The sequence below is a fragment of the Polypterus senegalus genome, chromosome 5 (genome assembly GCF_016835505.1).
Source record: "Polypterus senegalus isolate Bchr_013 chromosome 5, ASM1683550v1, whole genome shotgun sequence".
NCBI classification, from domain to species: Eukaryota; Metazoa; Chordata; class Cladistia; order Polypteriformes; family Polypteridae; genus Polypterus; species Polypterus senegalus.
Genome location: NC_053158.1, coordinates 199,015,438 through 199,034,973, shown reverse-complemented (window position 1 = coordinate 199,034,973; position 19,536 = coordinate 199,015,438). Strand labels below are relative to the sequence as shown.

The window sequence follows — 19,536 nt, the reverse complement described above, 5'->3', positions numbered from 1 at the left end:
AGATTTTAGCACAAAAAGTGACGGGGTCTGCAGTGTTGTGCCTTCATTGAACAAACTCATTTTTCTAAGAACTGGGAACTTGAAGTGAACAACTTCAACGTCAACGAGTTCAGTTTTAGGTGACATTCTGGTTTAGGTCCAGATTTAAACGTTTGGCCTTACCCTGTAGCGCCGGGGTGGAGCCGAATCCGACTACGCTATTCAGATAAGCACAAATAGGGGATTTTTACGAATATTTATTTTGTACCAATTTTTTGCCATTTATTTGTATTCGGAAAACATAACGTCAAATCAGACAGGCGCTGTCTGTGTCTGCCTGCTTGTGCTTAAGCTGACATGAGCACGCGGTGAAGCTCCGCTTTCGTTTTTAGGAAAATGTTGTACTTCGCGAGGCCACTTTATATTTTTTCTCCGTTGAACGTGCCATGTGTGACGCGAATTTTGACCGGCAGCGTAATAAGTTAGTTCACCTACACGATGGTTGTGTCACACGGTTGGAAATAAAGCGGTAATTTATATGTATACTTGTATCTATTTCATTTCTTTTCAGACCGGGAGGATATTAGCATACTGTATATGGTTATACGTGTTTGTTGCTGGGTATAACGCAATACAGTGTATTTAAATTAAAAAAGTCTTCATAATTATTGTATTTTATTCAAGAACAGTGTAATAGCCTAATACAGAATTTCTCATCCTTTAAATATTTGCGACCCGAGTTTTCATAACAGTTTTAATCGCGCCCCCCTAACGTTTTTTTGAAAGGAGCCCACTAATACCAATTTGTTCTTTTTTAATTCATGATATATCATAGATGCATATTTTATTATAGCCTACCTACTTAACGTTTATCGACATTTATCTAACTCTATATTTATTGTTCTAGTATCAGAATGTAGTTTAAGTTAATTTGTTTTGGTTTCAATAGATGTATGTTTCATATTTTCGTTTCTTTTTTTCACATTTTTGCGCCCACCTAACGACCCACTATTTGAGAACCACTGGTCTAATATAAGACATGCAAAATTGGAAAAAAGTAAGCTCATGGGTCATTTATTCTCAGTCCTTAAAAAATACAAAATGAACTGAACGTGAACGAGTTCAAAAATGAAATGGTGAACTATGAACGTGAATGTATTCATTTTAATCTGAGTGAACTGAACTTTGAGCGAGTTCTTGTGAGGTGGGGGTCTGAATATTTTGTGAAGGCACCCCTACATTTACGATTCCGAGGTCTGCTTTCCAAATGAATGTTTTTTTTTTTTATTAGTATTATTAATTCATAACACCCATAAACGCCAGTCGACCCCTGATCGTCACATAGCTTGACATTTTCTGTCCCAGTTTCTGTTTAAAATCAGAAATACGAACCCCCATCATAAAGCGCTTAATGGAAGCGGACAGCGCGCGGCTCCAAAGACGGCGTCCGGCTAGCGCGGCATTAAAGAAGGGGATTACATACGTTTCGGTTTTTTTTTTTTTTTGGAAAGGTGTCATTCATCCAATGGAAGGCAGTACAGAAAACGAAAAGTGTGGACTGGTGCGTTTTGGTCGCTCGTCGGGACATGAAGGACGTTGAGGATCGCAGCGGCTGCGTTTCAAACGTCGGGCTTTTCCTGAGCTGACTTGAGAAGAAGTGAGCAACGCTACTAAACTGAGTTTACTTTGATTCGTATTTCATTTATTATTATTATCTTCGTTTCATATTGTTTAGTCGCAAAGACTATCAATGTGGAAGTACAAGAGCCGAATTGCCGCGTGCACCGCCTGCTCGTAAGTTCGTCTTGGGGGGCGATTTCTCTGCCTCGTCTCGCGGCTCTTCAAGTTCTTCGGTTCGCTCGTCCAGCCGGCTCGTTGACTACTTCTGTGGTCGGCTGGAAATCCCACTGCGTGGCGCCTGTCGTTCGAGGGTTTTTTTTACTGCATGCATCTTCTCAAGTAAGTGGCTACTAAACTGGACCTTACACTCCACAATACAAGTCCGTGTTCGGTATTTTAATTGCGTTTCAAATGTCGAGCACGCAATGTTCAATTTGGAGCCATAGGCGGGGTGGACGGACGTCGCCCCTCGTTGTCCATAACGGTTTGTCGGAATTATTAGACTTCGACTGTGTCCGGAGTGCAGTCCCCTTTTTAGTATACAGTATACCGTGGACTTTAAGAAGCGCGTGCCCCTCGGATGCACGGAGCACGCGCATTTTTAATTTCATAAACTGCGCACAGCGGGTCACGACACCCACTCAGTATATTCAGAGTTCGACGACCCGGAATGGAGTTCCCCCTCTATGTCCAGCGTGCCCCCCACCTTTTTTTTACAGAGCGAAGACTTTAAGGAGTGTGCGTCCCGTAGAATGCACGGAGCATGCGCACTTTTACTTTAATAAAACGGTGCATAGCAGGTAACAGCGCCCACTCAGCATCTTCTGAGTGCAGCGACCCGTAATGGGGGACCCCCTCTATGTCCAGCGTGCCCCCCTCCTTTTTTTGTACAGAGCGAAGACTTTAAGGAGTGTGCGTCCCATAGAATGCACGGAGCATGCGCACTTTTACTTTACTAAAACGGTGCATAGCAGGTAACAGCGCCCACTCAGCATCTTCTGAGTGCGGCGACCCGTAATGGGGGACCCCCTCTATGTCCGGAGTGCGCCGATTTTTTTTTTGTACATACTGTGGACTTTAAGGAGCACGTGCGCACTTTTACTTCCATAAACGGCACACAGCGCCCCTTAAGTATCTTCTAAGTTCTACGACCAGGAATGGGGGCCCCCCTCGGTGTCAAGAGTGCGCCCCTATTTTGTATGTACTGCGAACTATAAAAGGAGCGTGCCCAATTTTACTTTATTAAGTGGCGCATAGCGGGTCACAGTTCCCACTCAGTATATTCAGAGTTCGACGACCTGGAATGGGGTTCCCCTCTGTGACCGTAGTGCACCCCCTTTTTTTTGTACATACTGCAGAGTTTAAGGAGCGTGTGCCCCTCGGATGCACGGACCATGTGCACTTTTACTTTCGCAACGGTACCCACTCAGTATCTTCTGAGTTTGATGACCGGGTGGTGGTAGTGCGGTCCCCCCTCTGTGTCCGGAGTGCACCCCCTTTTTTCTACATACTGCAGACTTTATGGAGCATGCACCCCTTGATGCTTGGAGCGCACACACTTTTACTTTAATAAACGGCTTACAAGGCGTCACGGCGCCCACTCGGTGTATTCAGAGTTTGACGACCTGGAATGGAGACCCCCCAACACCTTAACTTTCACAGATGATGTCGCTATACTGTACACTCTTAAAAAGATGGTCTTTCCTGGGTTGTGTGCTTTCTCACAGAACTATTTGCTCCATTTTATTCCGGGAAGGATTTTTTGTTTGCATATGACGTTGGTTCTTTCAAATTTGAAAATATTTCAAATACGTAAAAAAGCCGAATTCTTTATTATGTGGTAGGCTACCTAGCAGGACAGTAAAACATTCTGAAAACCAGAACTGCAGCGAAGAGTCCCTTTAAAATCGAGACAGATCGTAATTTCATAATTCTTTTAACCGTCTATTCTTGGTTATTTACTCAAAGGAGCCCGCAACGTATCTTAAAGAAATATTCTGTAACCTTCCTATGGGTGGGTTCTTTTTGGGAGCCCCTCTATCTCTCTGAAGAATCAGTCCGGCACCTTTCATTTTTTTGAGTGAGTGGGGGGTCATTGTATTTGAGCAACTCAACGCTACTGAACTGCATCAGGGTCCGAGGGAACTCACTGAAGTGATGAGTGTGGTTTTTGGTTTTTTTAGGGGGGTGTAACAGGCAGGGACCACCAGTAGAAGAGCAGGACACACAGGAGAGGTCACATCAAGATCTGGAAAAGGAGTCCTGGTCGCTTCTGACCACCAGGTTGGGGGAATGGGAGGATATGTGGAAAAATGAAATGAGAGAGAGCCCCAAACCCCCCTAACACGAAATCCCCCACAATAATCACAGGTTCTAATAAAAATTTCTATTTGAGGGAAATCCCTTCAAAGTCCAGAAGTCGCACACCACCATACACGTCTTTTCCTCCTCCCAGGTGGGCCTTGTTTTTCCTCCACAGTTAACTTCGACTCACCCAGTGGGATGTTTGGGGGGCATTGACGTGCAGACTCTACACAGAAGGTGGTGATCAAACTGTGTGTGTTTGTGAGTGCATGTTTTCTAATGGGTGGGTCAGCACAGCACTGATTTGTGGGCTTTGGTCCTCTTCAGTGCGGCATTGTTCGCCTCACCCAGCATGCAACAGCAGCCATTGGGGACACACAGCTCTGCCAGCTCAGTATCACTGCGTGAAAACGGCCGTCTGCACTCTGATGTCAGGCGTCACTCAGAACAACAGAAGGGTCTTCACACTAGTCACTGAATGGGGGACATGGACGGGCAGTGACAGGCCAGAGGTCACCCGTGTAGTGGAGCTCCATGCTCTTTAGAGTTGGTATGTTCTGTTACCATTGTGTCGGAGTTTTGGCCTTTGCTGTGTTTCTCAAAACTCATCACCAGTGCGCTGCAGCGTATGAAACCTTTGAATCACTTTACACTTTACGCATATTTGCATTTTTATTGCTTTTGTCTTCATACTGCTAAGTACGATCCTGTAAAAACCTCCATCTACACGTAATAATTATATTTTTAGGAGGAACTTCAAGGCGATGAAAGGGCTGATGAACTCAAAGCTGGACGAACGTACAATGAAGGCGAACTCTACAAGAAATGCAAATAATGTCCACTTGTGATATAATACTGTTCTGACGTTTATTACAAGAAGATGCAGTGTCATCCCACACTTCTGTCATCTGTCAGACTTAAATAGCGCCTTTCACGTCTGTCAGACTGCGCTGCCTTTTATTCCTGTCTACCTTATATAGTGCCTTTGCTATCTGCTGAACTGTCTTACTAGGCACCTGCCAAATAAAGCGCCTCACATCTTGTCTATCCGTCTATCTTTAGTACTTTTATCTATTATATAGTGCCTTTCATATCTATCTATCTGTCATATAATGTTTGTTCGTTCAATCTATCTATTATATAGTGCCTTTCACATATCTATCTATCTATCTATCTATCTATCTATCTATCTATCAGATAAGATAGATGTGAAAGGCACTATACAATAGATAGATCTGAAAGGCACTCTATATCATATAGTGCCTTTCATATCTATCTATCTATCTATCTATCTATCTATCTATCTATCTATCTATCTATCATCATATAGTGCCTTTCATATCTATCTATCTATCTATCTATCTATCTATCTATCATATAGTGCCTTTCATCTATCTATCTATTATTATATAGTATAGTGCCTTTCATAGCTGTCTGTCTATTAATCAGTAAATTGTGTATATTTATTTATTTACCTGTCTACCTATTTATGTATTCATTTATTTAAAGAGTTTCAGTAAAAGTGATATTTCCCCCTGGGAGCAAATAAAGTTCTATATATGTATCCTCTTTCTCTGTCTGTCTGTCATAAAGTACATTTCATATCTATCTTCTATAGTGCCTTTCCTATCTATCTATCTATCTATCTATCTATCTATCTATCTATCTATCTATCTATCTATCTACTGTATCATATAGTCTTATGTCACATCTATAAATCTTAAGATTTATGTATCTAGCTGTCTTACTGTATGTAGTGAATATGCGTTGTATTCCTTTACTTGTCTTTCTATTCTATTCTGTAGTTTCATTTCTGTCTACTATGCAGTGCCTGTTGAGTTTGCCTTGACTGTCAATTATATAATGTTGTCTGTCTGTATATGATATAGTATCTTCTATATCTGTCAATGTTACTATATGTGTTTGTGTGTGTATGTATATATATATATATATAGTCTTCTATGTAAAAGCAGTCGGGTGTCCTTCCGTCCCGTTAGTGTATACGCAGGCGCAGAGTTTCACACACTCCCTGTCCATTTTGCAATGCATGATGGGATTTGTAGTTTCGTTTTTCCAGGTAAAAGATGATTTTCTACTCCAGACTGTGCGATATCTTCTTCTTTCTTTCTTACTATAAAAAAGCGGTCGGGATTGCCCTTCCGTCCCATGAGTGGAAAGCGTAGCGGTATTCCGCTTATCACAGACTTACTACTTGCAGCTTGCGGTACGAAGCGACATGATGTGAGCAGAGCTCTGGTGCTCCCATCGTTCCCTTACTTTTGTGTGCGATGTGCTGGAAAAATAGACAAAATTATGTCTCTGGAAATAATTAATGTTGATGGAGTACAAATGCCTCACTGCGTAGTAAATATCAGGGGGGTTCAAAAGGGCGACCTCAATATAGAAAAAAAGTTTAAATTACATCACAAAAATAACAGAAACTACGAGTATTAAAGTAATACCGCTCAAATGCAATATAACCAAATGAATGAGTTTGTATAAAATATCAAATTGATCTGCATATTGAATTGCCTTAAGAAGTGGTCCACTTAAAAGGCGGGTCAGCCTAGTATATAAATATATATAATCCGTCTCTCCATTGTATATAGCACCTGTTCTGTCTGTCTTTCTCTCTGGCCGTCCATGGCGTTGTGCCTTTTTTCTTTTCCTCGTCTCTCTGGGTCCTTAGCCTGACCTCTCACATGTCACATTCTGTACCCTTTGACTTGTTCTGCTTATGCAGGACTTTGAGTTTTTTTTCGGTTTCCTCCTATTTTTGGCCCTTTAGACCCTGAAAAACCCCCAATTGTAAACTATTTTGGAGCATATTTTGTGTAGAAAATGATTTAAAGAGCAAACCAGTAAGTCTCTTGAGCAGAAGTGACCAGGAGTTGTGTGTCTTCGTCACCTCAGCCGACTGCAGGGGTTCACCAGCTAATGGGATCAAAGTTAGTCCTTTTCACGGCACTTCTGGTCATGCACTTGGGTCCCCGAGGTGGTCCGTTTTGTGGTGGGTGCAGCAGCCCGCCATCAGCGCAAGGTCCCAACCTATAAATATAATCATTTGTTTTGTTAGTATTTCATTTTTCCCCGGTGGTCCTTGCTGTCTTAAGAGTCACTCCAAGAAGGTGAAGAATGACAAATTTCAAACATGAGCATGTGGGGTGTGTCGTTTTCAAGGTCACCGATTATGAATTTGATGTTATTTTTGATTTGTGTTACTTTTCTAGGGCTCTAGTCGTCAATTCACCTCTATTAGAAGGTTAAAATGACACCTTTATGTAACAATTGAGAATATAAATTGAAGCATACGTTTTAATATTTCAAATATTTGACAAAACTGTTTTTGTTTATTATGTACTTGACGTCATGAAATAGGACGGCTTACGCAATTTTAATGTGTGTTTCATCCTTGAACCCCCACCGCTGCTCCTCTATGTAAATGTGTGGCCTGTCACCGGGGGGTCACGTCACAGTGTCACTAGGATGGTGACAGACCTCTGGAGCTGCCCTTTCCATTTCCCAGCCTCGTTTTTTGAACTGATATAACCTGGGCGCCAGTTCACAAAGGACAGCAACCCCCCCCAACTTCTAGTACTGTATTGCTTAAGACCCCTGAAGGAATACCGGAAAATGTCAAACTGGAGGAACAAGAACGCAACTTACCCGACAGGCCACGTGTACGCGTGATGGAGCCGCTAATCCTGGATGCCAAGCGGCACGTCGCACTTGTCCCGTCTGCTGCTCTGTCCCACTGTCACAATCGGCTTGTCACCCTTTTCATTGGCTTGGAAGCAGCCACTGAGGTTTGTGACATTGGCACACATCCTGCCTTTCTGGCAGCCAAGAGCTCAGCCCACCAGGGAAAATCTGAGCAGATGCCAGGTTGGTGTGTGTAGGACTGCCATCTCATGGCATATTGGTGAGCAAGTTTCTTGTTGTCTGTACTCTGTATAATGAAATTCTTGATTGAATGTCTCTGTAGGACAGTCGACAAAAATACAATAAAGCAAAAGACACACTGAAATAAAACAAAATTGGAGTAAAAAAAAGTCGCCCTTATTTGGGGAGTTCATAAGAAATGTAATGAATTACGTCATGAGGTAAAAGTGCGAAATAAACAAAAAGAGTCACAGCAAATATTTCAAATAAGTGCTTCAATTGGAAGATCTAAAGTCTAAATGTTCTCGATTGTCAAAAGAGTGATGCGATTTTTCTCCCTCTGATGGAGGTCCATAGACAGTTAGATCCTTTATAAAGGATCAAAACTTAAAACTAACATCCATATTCATAATTGGTGACCATTAAAATAGTCAAAAACGATACCCCACATGCTTATGTTTGACATTTGTCATCTTTAATCTTCTGGGCGGTGACACTTGGGGCACTAGGATCACCGACTTCTCAAATTTGTGACCAGAAATCTCAAAACAGAATAACGTGATAGTCCACATTCCTGTATTACTGACCTCATTTTTTTTTTCCCCCCCAAAGGTTTGTGTTAAGAAGTAACTTTGACCCCTCGTGTCCCATCCTAGGGCGTGAACTCCTGGGGTCAGTTGATGTGACCTGCACAACTTCAAGTCCTTCTGGTCATTTTTTGCTGAAGACACCTTTCGGTTTACCATTTATCACAAGGGTGTTATTTCCTGTTTGGAATGTGGTCCTAAAATTGCTTAAAAATGAGTTTTTTAGGGGGGTCTTAAGCAAGGGAAAGGCGCTATATACACACCATGTAGTATTATTATTATTATTTGTTTTGCTTAGAGGGCCAAAATAGGAGAGAACTCCAAAAAAGCTCTCGGTCTTCCATAAGCAGGCATGAGTCAAATGGTAGGTCATATGTTGGGATTTTCAGTGTGTTCTTAAGAAATTCATATGAAGACAGCAGCATGAGACATACGGCATATTCTGTACACACAGTTCAGCTACAGGCTGAAATCTATGGAATCAATGTAGACCTCAGCGTTAACGTTTGCAGTGCACCATCTATTGGAATCTGTTTTGTAACGTATATAGTAGTAATACGCATTGCATTTGTCATTCCGACAGATGGCACATCACAAACATTTGATATGGGATTACTAAAAGCCACGTTAATGTTTGTGATCCTTTTATTACTAAACTTTTTTCTGCCATCTTTTGGAAAGACAAATGCAATGCGTATGTACCTGTTATGTGCCATTTGGTATGAGATATGTAAAAGCAGTGTTAATGTTTGTGATGCACCATCTGTGGAAACCGAAGTAATTATGTAGACCTCAGCGTTAATGTTTACAGTGCACCATCTAGTGATGTGCCACCTGTTGGAGTGACAAATGCAATGCATAGGTCTCTGTTATACAGTATGCTGTTTATTATGGGATTTGTAAAAGCAGCGTTAATGTTTGTGACCTGCCATCTGTTGGAATGACAGATGCAGTGCAGTTTATTACTACAAGTGTTTGTGATGTGCCATCTGTTGGAATGACAAGCGCAATGCATATGTCCTGGTCATATGCCATTTGCTATGGGATTTGTAAAAGCAGTGCTAATGTTTGCGATGAGCCATCTGTTGAAGTGACAAATGCAGTGCAGTTTATTACTATAAGTGTTTGTGATGTGCCATCTGTTGGAATGACAACAACAACAACATTTATTTATATAGCACATTTTCATACAAACAGTAGCTCAAAGTGCTTTACATAATAAAGAATAGAAAAATAAAAGACACAATAAGAAAACAAAATAAATCAACATTAATTAACATCGAATAAGAGTAAGGACCAATGGCCAGGGGGGACATCTGCAATGCACATGTTTTTGTTTTATGCCATTTGCTATGGGATTTGTAAAAGCAGTGCTAATGTTTGCGATGTGCCATCTGTTGGAATGACAACAACAACATTTATTTATATAGCACATTTTCATACAAACAGTAGCTCAAAGTGCTTTACATATTAAAGAATAGAAAAATAAAAGACACAATAAGAAAACAAAATAAATCAACATTAATTAACATCGAATAAGAGTAAGGTTCAATGGCCAGGGGGGACATCTGCAATGCACATGTCTTTGTTATATGCCATTTGCTATGGGATTTGTAAAAGCAGTGCTAATGTTTGCGATGAGCCATCTGTTGGAGTGACAAATGCAGTGCAGTTTATTATTACAAATGTATGGTGTGTACCATCTGCTGGAATAAGAGATGCAACGGAGTTTATTACAACAAACGATTGTGATGGACCATCTGTTGGAAAGGCAAATTAAATGCATATATCTCTGTAATGTGCTCTTTGGTACAGGATTGGTAAAAGCATTGTTAATGTTTGTGATGAGCCATCTGTTGGAATGACAAATGATTATGTTTCTGTTATATGCCATTTAGTATGGGATTTGTTAAGGCAGTGTTAATGTTTGTGGTGTGTCATCTGTTGGAATGACAAATCCAGTGCATTTTATTTCTACAAATGTATGTGATACTTCATGCGTTGGAAAGACAAATGCAATTTGTACGTTTCTGTTATATGCCATTTGGTATTGGGTTCATAAAAGCAGTTTTGGTGTTTGGGATATGCCATCTGTTGGAAAGACAAATTCAGTGCATTATATTGGCGTATTGCGCCATCTGTTGAATTGTCAGGGACAGAGCAAGCAGACGGACACGTAGATACCCAAACGCACTGACAATTATCCTTTTATAAAGGTGGATGCTGTGTATCTGCAAAAATGTTGCATTTATTTCTGTCCTGTGGGTATGCAGATTTGAATTGCTTGCTAAATTAATTTGAATGGTCGAACTGAATGGCTGGATGTGGCCCTAACACTCTCTTTAGTAGTCCGTAGCGGCATTGGAGCTCAGAGGCGGACAGGGTGCATTTTTTTCAGTTCATTTTTCTGTAGCGCAGGATTGGTTAGGCAGCCGTCCCTTAAGCTCCGCCCCCAGTGACCTCGACCAACATCCTAAGGGTTTTAATTAAACGGCGACAACAGAAGTATTAGGGGCACAGGGTGATCAACAGAACAGGAGATAGGGGAAAGCCCAGTGAAATGGGACCACTGTAGCCGGAACCCCGAAATCTGAGCCAGACAGGCAGTAAGCTGATTGGCTGAGGATTTGATTAACTGATTGATTGCTCCTTCTGATGTCTGCGGTAAAAGAAATTAAAATAAAGGGCCGAGTAGCTGCCCAGCCCTCCTGCACCCCACACCAACCCCTCCAACAGCACTGCCATTTGTCACTGGTGTCACATATGGAGTGCCATTGTGGGTTAGGTTGCAGGTTTTCTTCCCAGAGTGAGGCACTTCTGAGATGAACCCACTCGGCGGAGGTTTGCTGTTTAGGACGTCTTACGCTGGACGCCTCTTGCGGCTGTTTGCCCGTCTTCATTTCGTCGATGTCTTTATGGTAAGCTGCGTGTTTGCCTGTGTGGGCGCTCTGCGGGCGTACAGGTTTTATCTTTGTGATGTCCCCCTTGTCCCCCTTTTCACTCTTCTTTGTCTCAGTGTTGTCTCCTCTCCCAGGTGCCATTCACCTTTACCTGCCAGGATGGCAGACCACCCGGAACCAGGATGGGATGAAACAATACTGCTGGATGCTTATAATGACGCTGGGCTGTCATGAGCTAAATCTCCTCTCTCTTGTGCTTTCTTCTTCTTCTTGTTTGTGTCTCTCAGACCTTCGCGCAGATGTTGGCCTCTCTGCGCACAGAGCTCGACATTCAAGGGTTTTTACTGAAAATCCTGGCGCCCTTCAGAGTTAGTACGACGCTTTCATTCCTCTGCATCCTTTTACTTGGGGTGGGGGGGCTTGTGTTTGCCTGTTGTGCTGTGCCGTGCTTCACCACTAACCCGGACGCTGGGGTCTGTGAGCAGCGCCCCATGTTTCATGTGTTAGTGCCCCTCTTGGGGGGCTCAGTGGGCCTTGCATTCCTGAATTACGAAGGGTAAATCAAAAACGGGATAAGCAATTTGAAAATTTCACGGCAACCTCGGTGAATTGATGGGAGCTGACGCAATACAACGCGCCTGTGATGGCTTCTGGGTAATCTGAACCGCGCGTGGCGCTCTGCCGTTAGTCGAGTAGAAGCCAAGGTCAAATGAAAATGGCTGCTCCGCTGCGGGGTCGCCCCATTTGTTGAATGGTGGATTTGTACCTTTTTCATTTTAATCTCTTAACCCCCAGCGGGCTACACTGGCTTCCTTTCTGTAGTGGCTTTTTATTGTCATTAGTGGCCCTCTCTACAGGAAACTGCGGCAAAGAGCAAGTCAGTGTTGCCCCCCAGTGGCTAAGAAGTTAAAAGCACATGGCTACCAGTAGTACCAGGGCTTCAATCAAAGAAACAGGGAAACGTTTTTACAATAAATGGCCATTAGGGGGCCACACTGCTTTGCTTGTTTAACCAATTTTATTTTTATAGTAAATAGCATCCCGTGGCAACCTACAGCTATCAAGGGAAAGGCGCTATATAATAAAACATGTTGTTTATATGTATTATACAACTGTATCTGTGCTTCTTGTCACACTGTCAGTGAAAGTGACTCCTGATTGGTAGCCTTCTACTTTACAGTTTAACATCTTCACCACTAGGGGCCTCAGCTGCCTGATAATATTCACTGATTTTTTTCATTGTTGGTACCCTCCCATGGTGACCACCCTTCGTAGCGTCTGTTTCCTTAATTGAAACACTGACACCCACCTGCCCAGGTGGCAGATGTGGGCTTTTTAAGTTTAACCTGCTAGCCACTAGGGGGCCGCACTGCCTTACTCTTTACTGTACCTTTCTGTAGTAAATACCATTCAATGGCTACCTGCACCAAGGGAAAGGCGCTATATAAAGAAAATGTCATTCAGTCATTTTTAAACTGATATATATCCTAACTACAGGGTCACGGTGGGGGGTCTGCATGGAACCAATCCCAGCCAACACAGGGTGTCGGAGGCAGGAACAAATCCCCAGGCAGGACGCCAGCCCACTGCAGGACACACACACAGCCACACACCAAGCACACAATTTAGGAGCGCCAATGCACCTAACCTGAAAGTCTTTGGTCTGTGGGAGGAAACCCACGCAGACACGGGGAGAACATGCAAACTCCACGCAGGGAGGAACCCGGGAAGCGAACCCAGGTCTCCTAAATGAGAGGCAGCAGCGCTACCACTGTGCCACCCTAAAGAAAACGTGTTAGCATTATTATTATTAATTATTATACAGTTTTCCAGTTGAGTAGAATGACCTTCATTTGGCAGCCTTGTACTTCACAGTTTAACCTCTTAGCCTCTGGTGGGCACACTCGTCTATTTTATAGAGTTGCTTTTCATATTCAGGACCACCCAATGGTGACCACCATTTATTTATAGTGCGGGTTATTCTGTGTTTCTGTAATTGAAACACTGGCAGCTAAAATGACTTCCAGCTGGTGGCCATGCCACTTTACATTTAACCTGCTATCCACTAGGGGTCGCACTTCCTTATTCTTTATAGCAGTTTTCTGTAGTAAATATGAATTAATGGCCACCTATAGCTAACAAGGCAAAGATGCTATATAAATAAAATGCTTTTATTATTATTATTATTATTATTATTATTATTATTATTATTTATTACACATCAGTTTCAGTGCTTCTTGGCACCTAGTCAAAGATGTGACCTCCAATTGGTAGCCTTGTATTTTTCAGTTTAACATCTTAACCACTAGGGGGCTCCACTGCCTGATTGTATGAACTGCTTTTTCATTGTTAGTACAATCCCATGGAGACCACCCTTCACAGTATACTGGTTTTCTTTTTTCTTTTTAATTGAAACAATGGCTCCCAGCTGGTCGCCATGCAGTTTTTCAGTTTAACCTCCTAGCCACTAGGGGGCCACACTGCTTTATTCTTTATAGCAGTTTTCTGTAGTAAATATCATCCCATGCCAACCTACAGCTGTCAAAAGGTGCAAAATAAATGAAATATTATCAATATTCTTAATTTTAATTATACAGCTATTTCTGTGTTTGTTTGCATACAGTCGGTGAAGTGACCCCAAGTGTTATGTGCCTTGTTCTTTTCAGTTTAATGTCTTAACCACTAGGGGGCTCCACTGGCTGATAGCGAAAGGGAGTGGGTGTTGTGCGATTGACCAGCAAGTCACTGAAGCCGTAACAGTTTTGCAGATGTTATGCTGGACCATAGGCGCTTAGTCTATGAACAAGGCGTTAGATTTATAGTATATAGTGTTAAAACTAGGCCATGACAAATTACATCTATCAAGGGAGAGTCACTATGTTCTTAAAATGTATTATTAATATTAATTATATAAAATATAAAAATAAAATAATTATTAATAATAATAAATGTAGAGAAAAGCCAAGCAAAATGACACCTTTTATTGGCTAACCACTAGGGGGCTCCACTGGCTGACAGAATATAGTGCTTTTTCATGGTCTGTTACATCCAATGTCAATATACAGATATCAAGTGAAAGGTGCTATATAAATAAAACATTATTATTTATTCTACAACTATTTCTGTGCTTCTTGGCTCCCAATCCTTGAAGTGACCCCCCCACCCCCAATTGGTAGCCTTGTACTATTCAGTTTAACGAGGGGTCCCACTGGCTGATTATATATAGAGCTTTTTCATGGTCAGTACCACCCCATGCAGACCACCCTTTACAACTGTTTCCTTGGTAAGGTGACTCCCAGCTGGTAGCCATGTTGTTTTCAGTTTCACCTCTCAGCCACTAGAGGGCCACACTGCCTTGTTCTTTCTTGCAGTTTTCTGGGAGCCTACCATTACCACATCCCTGTCTCCATGGTTCTTTGAATGCCACCCTGTCAAGTGACCCGCCCCAGACTGGTAGCCTGCCAGCCACTAGGGGGCACACTAGAGCTGTAGCTGTAACGTTTGGCCGGCCACCCTTATTTTTTTCATGTTAACCTGTTAGCCACTTGGGGGCGACACCTCTGCCTTAACAAGTGAATGTGGTGGTGCTCGGCTTTTGAGGGGCTTCTCCTAAACATAAAAAAAAATGAAAACAACCAAAGACATTAAAAGTAGCTGCTCACACGCCAGGAAACAGAAAGATGTTTGACATGGCAGACCGCCAGACAAACTGGCAACACTAGAACACTTTATCATAATAAAAACCAGTTAGCTTTCCTGTTTCTGTTACCCAAAATATTATTTTTACTAAAGCGTTTCCTTCTCCAGTCCGGGTCGAGGTAGAAAGTTCAGCCCATTCGTTACACGAGATTTGCCTCTCTTGAAAGTGAGGTGGCTGTGCGTACTTTGTGTTTGCATTTCATGGATGGGTTGGCTTTTGATTTACTGCCGGCTTCCAAAATGTCACTCCTCATTTTTCATAGTGCCTTTCAAACCCAGCGTCCTTACCAAAGCCCTGGAACTCATGAGGTGGTCCGAGTGACGTGAATGGCATGCATGAAGTGAAGGCTGAAGTTGCTCTCAATTCAAGGAGCTTTACATAGTAAAGTTGGTACTGTGGCTATGGAAAATGTCACAGTTTCTGGAATGTTCTGTGTTGGCCTCTCCCTAAAAATCTGTTGAACCCCCGGGATTGGTGCCAGTGGTATCTGATGCCATTGTAGAGGAGCTACACTAACTGCTGATTGGCTGAAGGATTCTAACGTGGCATGTGCCTTGGTAACACAGTAGGGGGCGCACTGCTGTGCCTGAAATTCTATGACTTAATGCATCGATATCCTCAGTTTATACAGTGGAGTATGGAAAGGCGCTATATGGCACGGTCCCAGCCTTAATAAGCCATTTACAGAAGAGAAAGTTAATGGCCACATTTTTGGTTTATTGCTTTATAAAGCAAGTTATGTGTGTGTGTGCCTTATAAAAGAAGTAACTGGCATTAATTGTCTTTCCTTTTGTTTTATTGTTTTCTGTATCAGTTGGCGCTGCTGGAACATCTGTGTGAATGTTGATTGTGCCCCCTGTGGCTTTTAATTGTGGCACTGCCGACCGTGAGTGTTGATTGGGCCACCCTAAATTTATATGTGTCTGCGTTAAGTGTGCTGTGGCAGATTGCCAGTTGTCATGGTGGGCTGCTTGTCTTGCACCTGATGCCACAGGGGTGGGTGCTGCAATCAAAAACACACAACTTTACCATGAATTTAGTTGAGTGAGTTAGAAAGACTGCCACTCTGTCCATCCACTTACTGGACACACCGAATTTAGCAGGCTTGGGGCAGGGCTGGACACCTGAGGCACACACACACGCAGAGTCAACCTCACCTGTGTCTTATAGGGTGGCATCAGCCTTTTACACAATATTGGTATATTATGATATGTTGTGTTATTGAATGTCTGCTGCCTTGTGTTGGAATTAAGTGATATCGGCGGGCTTGTGTGGTGCTGTGTTGGGTAGTAAGTTGTGTTGTATTGTGTTGTTCTGTTCTAGTGTGTCTTGTGTTACATTTCTTGCATTGTGTGCTGTTACTGTAGTGGATTACATCGTGTTATCATGTGTGATGTTGTCTTATAAGTGATGTCGGTATGTGGTGTTGGGTTGTGTTTTGTTGGTATTTTGTTCTGCTTTGTGTTATCTTATTTGATTTTTGTCTTTTTGTTGTGTTACATTAGTAAGTTGTGTTCTACTGTGCCGGTATATTACGTTGTCTGTGGCTTGTTGAGTTGTCTTGTGTTCTGTTTCCTGCATTACGTTGTGTTTTGTTATCATGTGTGATGTTGTCTTGTGTTGCGGTTCAGTGATATTGGTGGGCTTGATTGATTGTCTTATCTTGTATTGTGTTACCTTGTGTTATGTTTAATTGTGGCGTATCAGTAGGCTCTGTTGTTTTGTGTTAAGCTGTGTTGCCTTGTGTGATGTTTTTGGCGCATTGTATTGAATTATGTTTTTAGCATAGTCTTATGTTGTGTTGTGCTATTGTAAGTGATATCAGTAGGCTGTATTATGGTATGTTGTATTGTGTGTTGCATTGTCTTGTGTCGTGTTCTGTTGTTATATTATGTTGTGATGTTGTCTTTTATTTTAGTTGTGTTATAGTGGTTGGCTGTGTTGTGCCATGTTGTGTCAGGTTCTGTTGTCTTGTTACATTTTTAGCATTGTGTGGTGTAATTGTGGTGTTTTACATTGTGTTATCGTGTGTGATATTGTCTTGTGTTATTAGTGGTATCGGTATGTTGGGTTGTGTTTTGTTCTGCTTTGTGTTATCTTATTTGATTCTGTCTTTTGTTTTACTTGTGTTGCATTAGTGTATTGTGTTCTGTTATGCTTGTATGTTGCATTTTCTTGTGTCGTGTTCTGTTGTTTTGTTATGTTGTGATGTTGTCTTTTGTTTTAGTTGTGTTATATTGCTAGGTTGTGTTGTTTTGTGCCATATTATGTCAGGTTCTGTTGTCTTGTGTTATGTTTCTTGCATTGTCTGGCGTTATTCTGGTAGATTACGTTGTGTTATCATGTGTGATGTTGTCTTGTGTTATTAGTGATATCGGTGTGTTGTGTTACCTTATTTGATACATTGGTGTGTTATGTTGTATTGTGTTCTTTTGTGCTAGTTTGTTGCATTGTCTTGTGTCGTGTTCTGTTGTTTTATTATGTTGTGATGTTGTCTTTTTGTTGTAGTTATGTTATATTGCTAGGCTGTGCTGGGTTGTGTTGTATTGTCTTGTGTCGTGTTCTCCTTTTTTGTCTTCTGTTGTTATGTGATGTTGTCTTTTTGTTTTACTTGTGTTACAATGGTGAGTTGTGTATTGTTGTGTTATATTATGTTGATATGTTTTGTTGTCTTGTGGTATATTGTATTGTGTTCTGTTTTGTCCTGCATTGTGTTATCTTATTTGATTTTGACTTTTGTTTTAGTTGTGTTACATTGGTTGTGGTCTGTTGCATTGCGTTCAGTTATGTGTGTATTTTGCATTGTCTTGTGGCGTGTGAGGTTGTCTTCTTGTTTTAGATGTGTTACATTGGTGAGTTCTCTTGTGTTGTGTTCTGTTGTTCTGTTATGTTGTGATGTTGTCTTTTACTTTTAGTTGTGTTACATTGCTAGGCCGTGTTGTGTTGTGTTATGTTGCTCTGTGTATTTATATAGATTTGTTTTTTGTTATATTGTTCTGTTATGTTGTGATGTTGTGTTACATTGCTAGGCTGTGTTATGTTGCATTGTCTTGTGTCGTGCTCTTTTTTATTGTGTTCTGATGTTTTATTATGTTGTGATGTTGTCTTTTCTTTTAGTTGTGTTACTTTGGTGTGTTCTGTTGTATTGTGTTCTGTTTGGCAGGCTCATTCCTTACAGCTTACTTACAAAAGTTAAGCAGGTTTCATTTCTAAATTCTACACATAACGGTCATAACGGTCAACAACGTCCGCCATGTTGAACTTTCTTATTTATGGTCCCATCTTCATGAAATTTAGTAGGCGGCTTCCCTGCGCTAACCAAAACCGATGTGCGTACTTATTTCGGTGGTATGATGCTACTGTCGGCCGCCATATTGAACTTTTCAACGGTCTTTGTTACTTATGGGCCCATCTTCAAGAAATTTGGTAGGCGGGTTCCCAACGCTAACTGAATCCTACTTACGTACATATATACGTCCATAGCCTGCAGCTCGGTCACCGTGTGAGGCGGCGTTGGGTCCTCCATCATTGTTGGCTGCCTGCCTATATAAGGCCGTCCGTCGCTCCAGTCTCTACATTCCCTTCCTTGCTTCGCCACGGGATTCACGTCTCCCTACTGATAACTACAGCCTTTTTATTTAATCCACGGCTTCTCCGCTGTTTTATTGTTCATTTATTACGATTATAGTTATTGTGTTGGTATTTTAGACTTACTTCACATTGTTCAGGTGCCCATTTCCTTTATCGTTCCAACCGTACCCCCATTAACATGTCTATTGAGGTGATCACCATCGATCAAAGAACTGTCACTTACCGAGTTGTTTCCATGCCCGGAGATACCACCTACCTTTTCCATTCTCTTTGTTACATATTGCACGGCCATATCAGGCTCACTCTTGATATCCAGAGGAACATTGTGTCTTATGTATTGAATGACTGGCACAGGTTCAAGGTGTGGACTGATGACGGTACAGGAGATAATTAGACTACACAGGAGCACTAGAAGAGTGAAATGCTTAAGCCCTTCACCTATGGTTCTGCATGGGAGTTGATGGCTGCCGCTGAATTGTTCGGTTGTCACTTTCAAGTGTACCGAAATGGCCAAATATTTTACATCTTTCAACAACCGCCAATGCCTCTTAAACATCTTAGATTGACAGGTGACGATTTGAGTAGTGGACACTTTGATGTTTATGAATGTTTAAACTCTCAAAAGCTGGATGTGAAGTTATCGATGAAACCGGTTGTGTGCTTACAACGCTTGACAGATGCCGAATGTCTCTTCAACACAAGTCTTACAAATACTGTCGTAATTGAAACAAACCATGAAACTCAAACCGATTACGACAGCAGCAATCCAAGCTGTGAGATTTGAAACAAGATTACTGTTCACGTGGCCGACTGTATGTTACATGCTCAAGAGTAAGATCAGTGCACAGCTTGGTCATATTACAACTGGAGGGCCGAACTGACAACGTAATAATAATAATAATAATAATAATTCATTACATTTATATAGCGCTTTTCTCAATACTCAAAGCGCTATCCACACAGGGAGGAACCA

General features: G+C 41.8%; 1 protein-coding gene and 1 long non-coding RNA gene across 13 annotated transcripts in view; one reads left to right on the top strand and one right to left on the bottom strand.

Moving 5' to 3' along the window:
• LOC120529800 overlaps positions 1-7,642 on the bottom strand; it is a 16,827-nt gene extending 9,185 nt beyond the window's left edge. Inside the window, exons 1-2 of the long non-coding RNA XR_005633805.1 lie at positions 7,570-7,642; positions 6,763-6,951 (exon numbers count right to left, since the gene is read on the bottom strand). This is a non-coding gene — a long non-coding RNA (uncharacterized LOC120529800). The remainder of the gene's footprint in view (positions 1-6,762; positions 6,952-7,569) is intronic.
• The window catches only part of si:ch211-285f17.1 (sickle tail protein homolog), a 464,466-nt gene that overhangs the window by 288,723 nt on the left and 156,207 nt on the right, over positions 1-19,536 (top strand). For 10 of the 12 annotated variants that reach the window (XM_039753955.1, XM_039753954.1, XM_039753962.1 and 7 more), the window contains one exon: positions 11,560-11,640. The exons of the other annotated variants lie outside the window; for them this stretch is intronic. In XM_039753955.1, the coding sequence (XP_039609889.1) occupies positions 11,560-11,640 (81 nt within the window). The remainder of the gene's footprint in view (positions 1-11,559; positions 11,641-19,536) is intronic. 12 annotated transcript variants of the gene reach the window in all.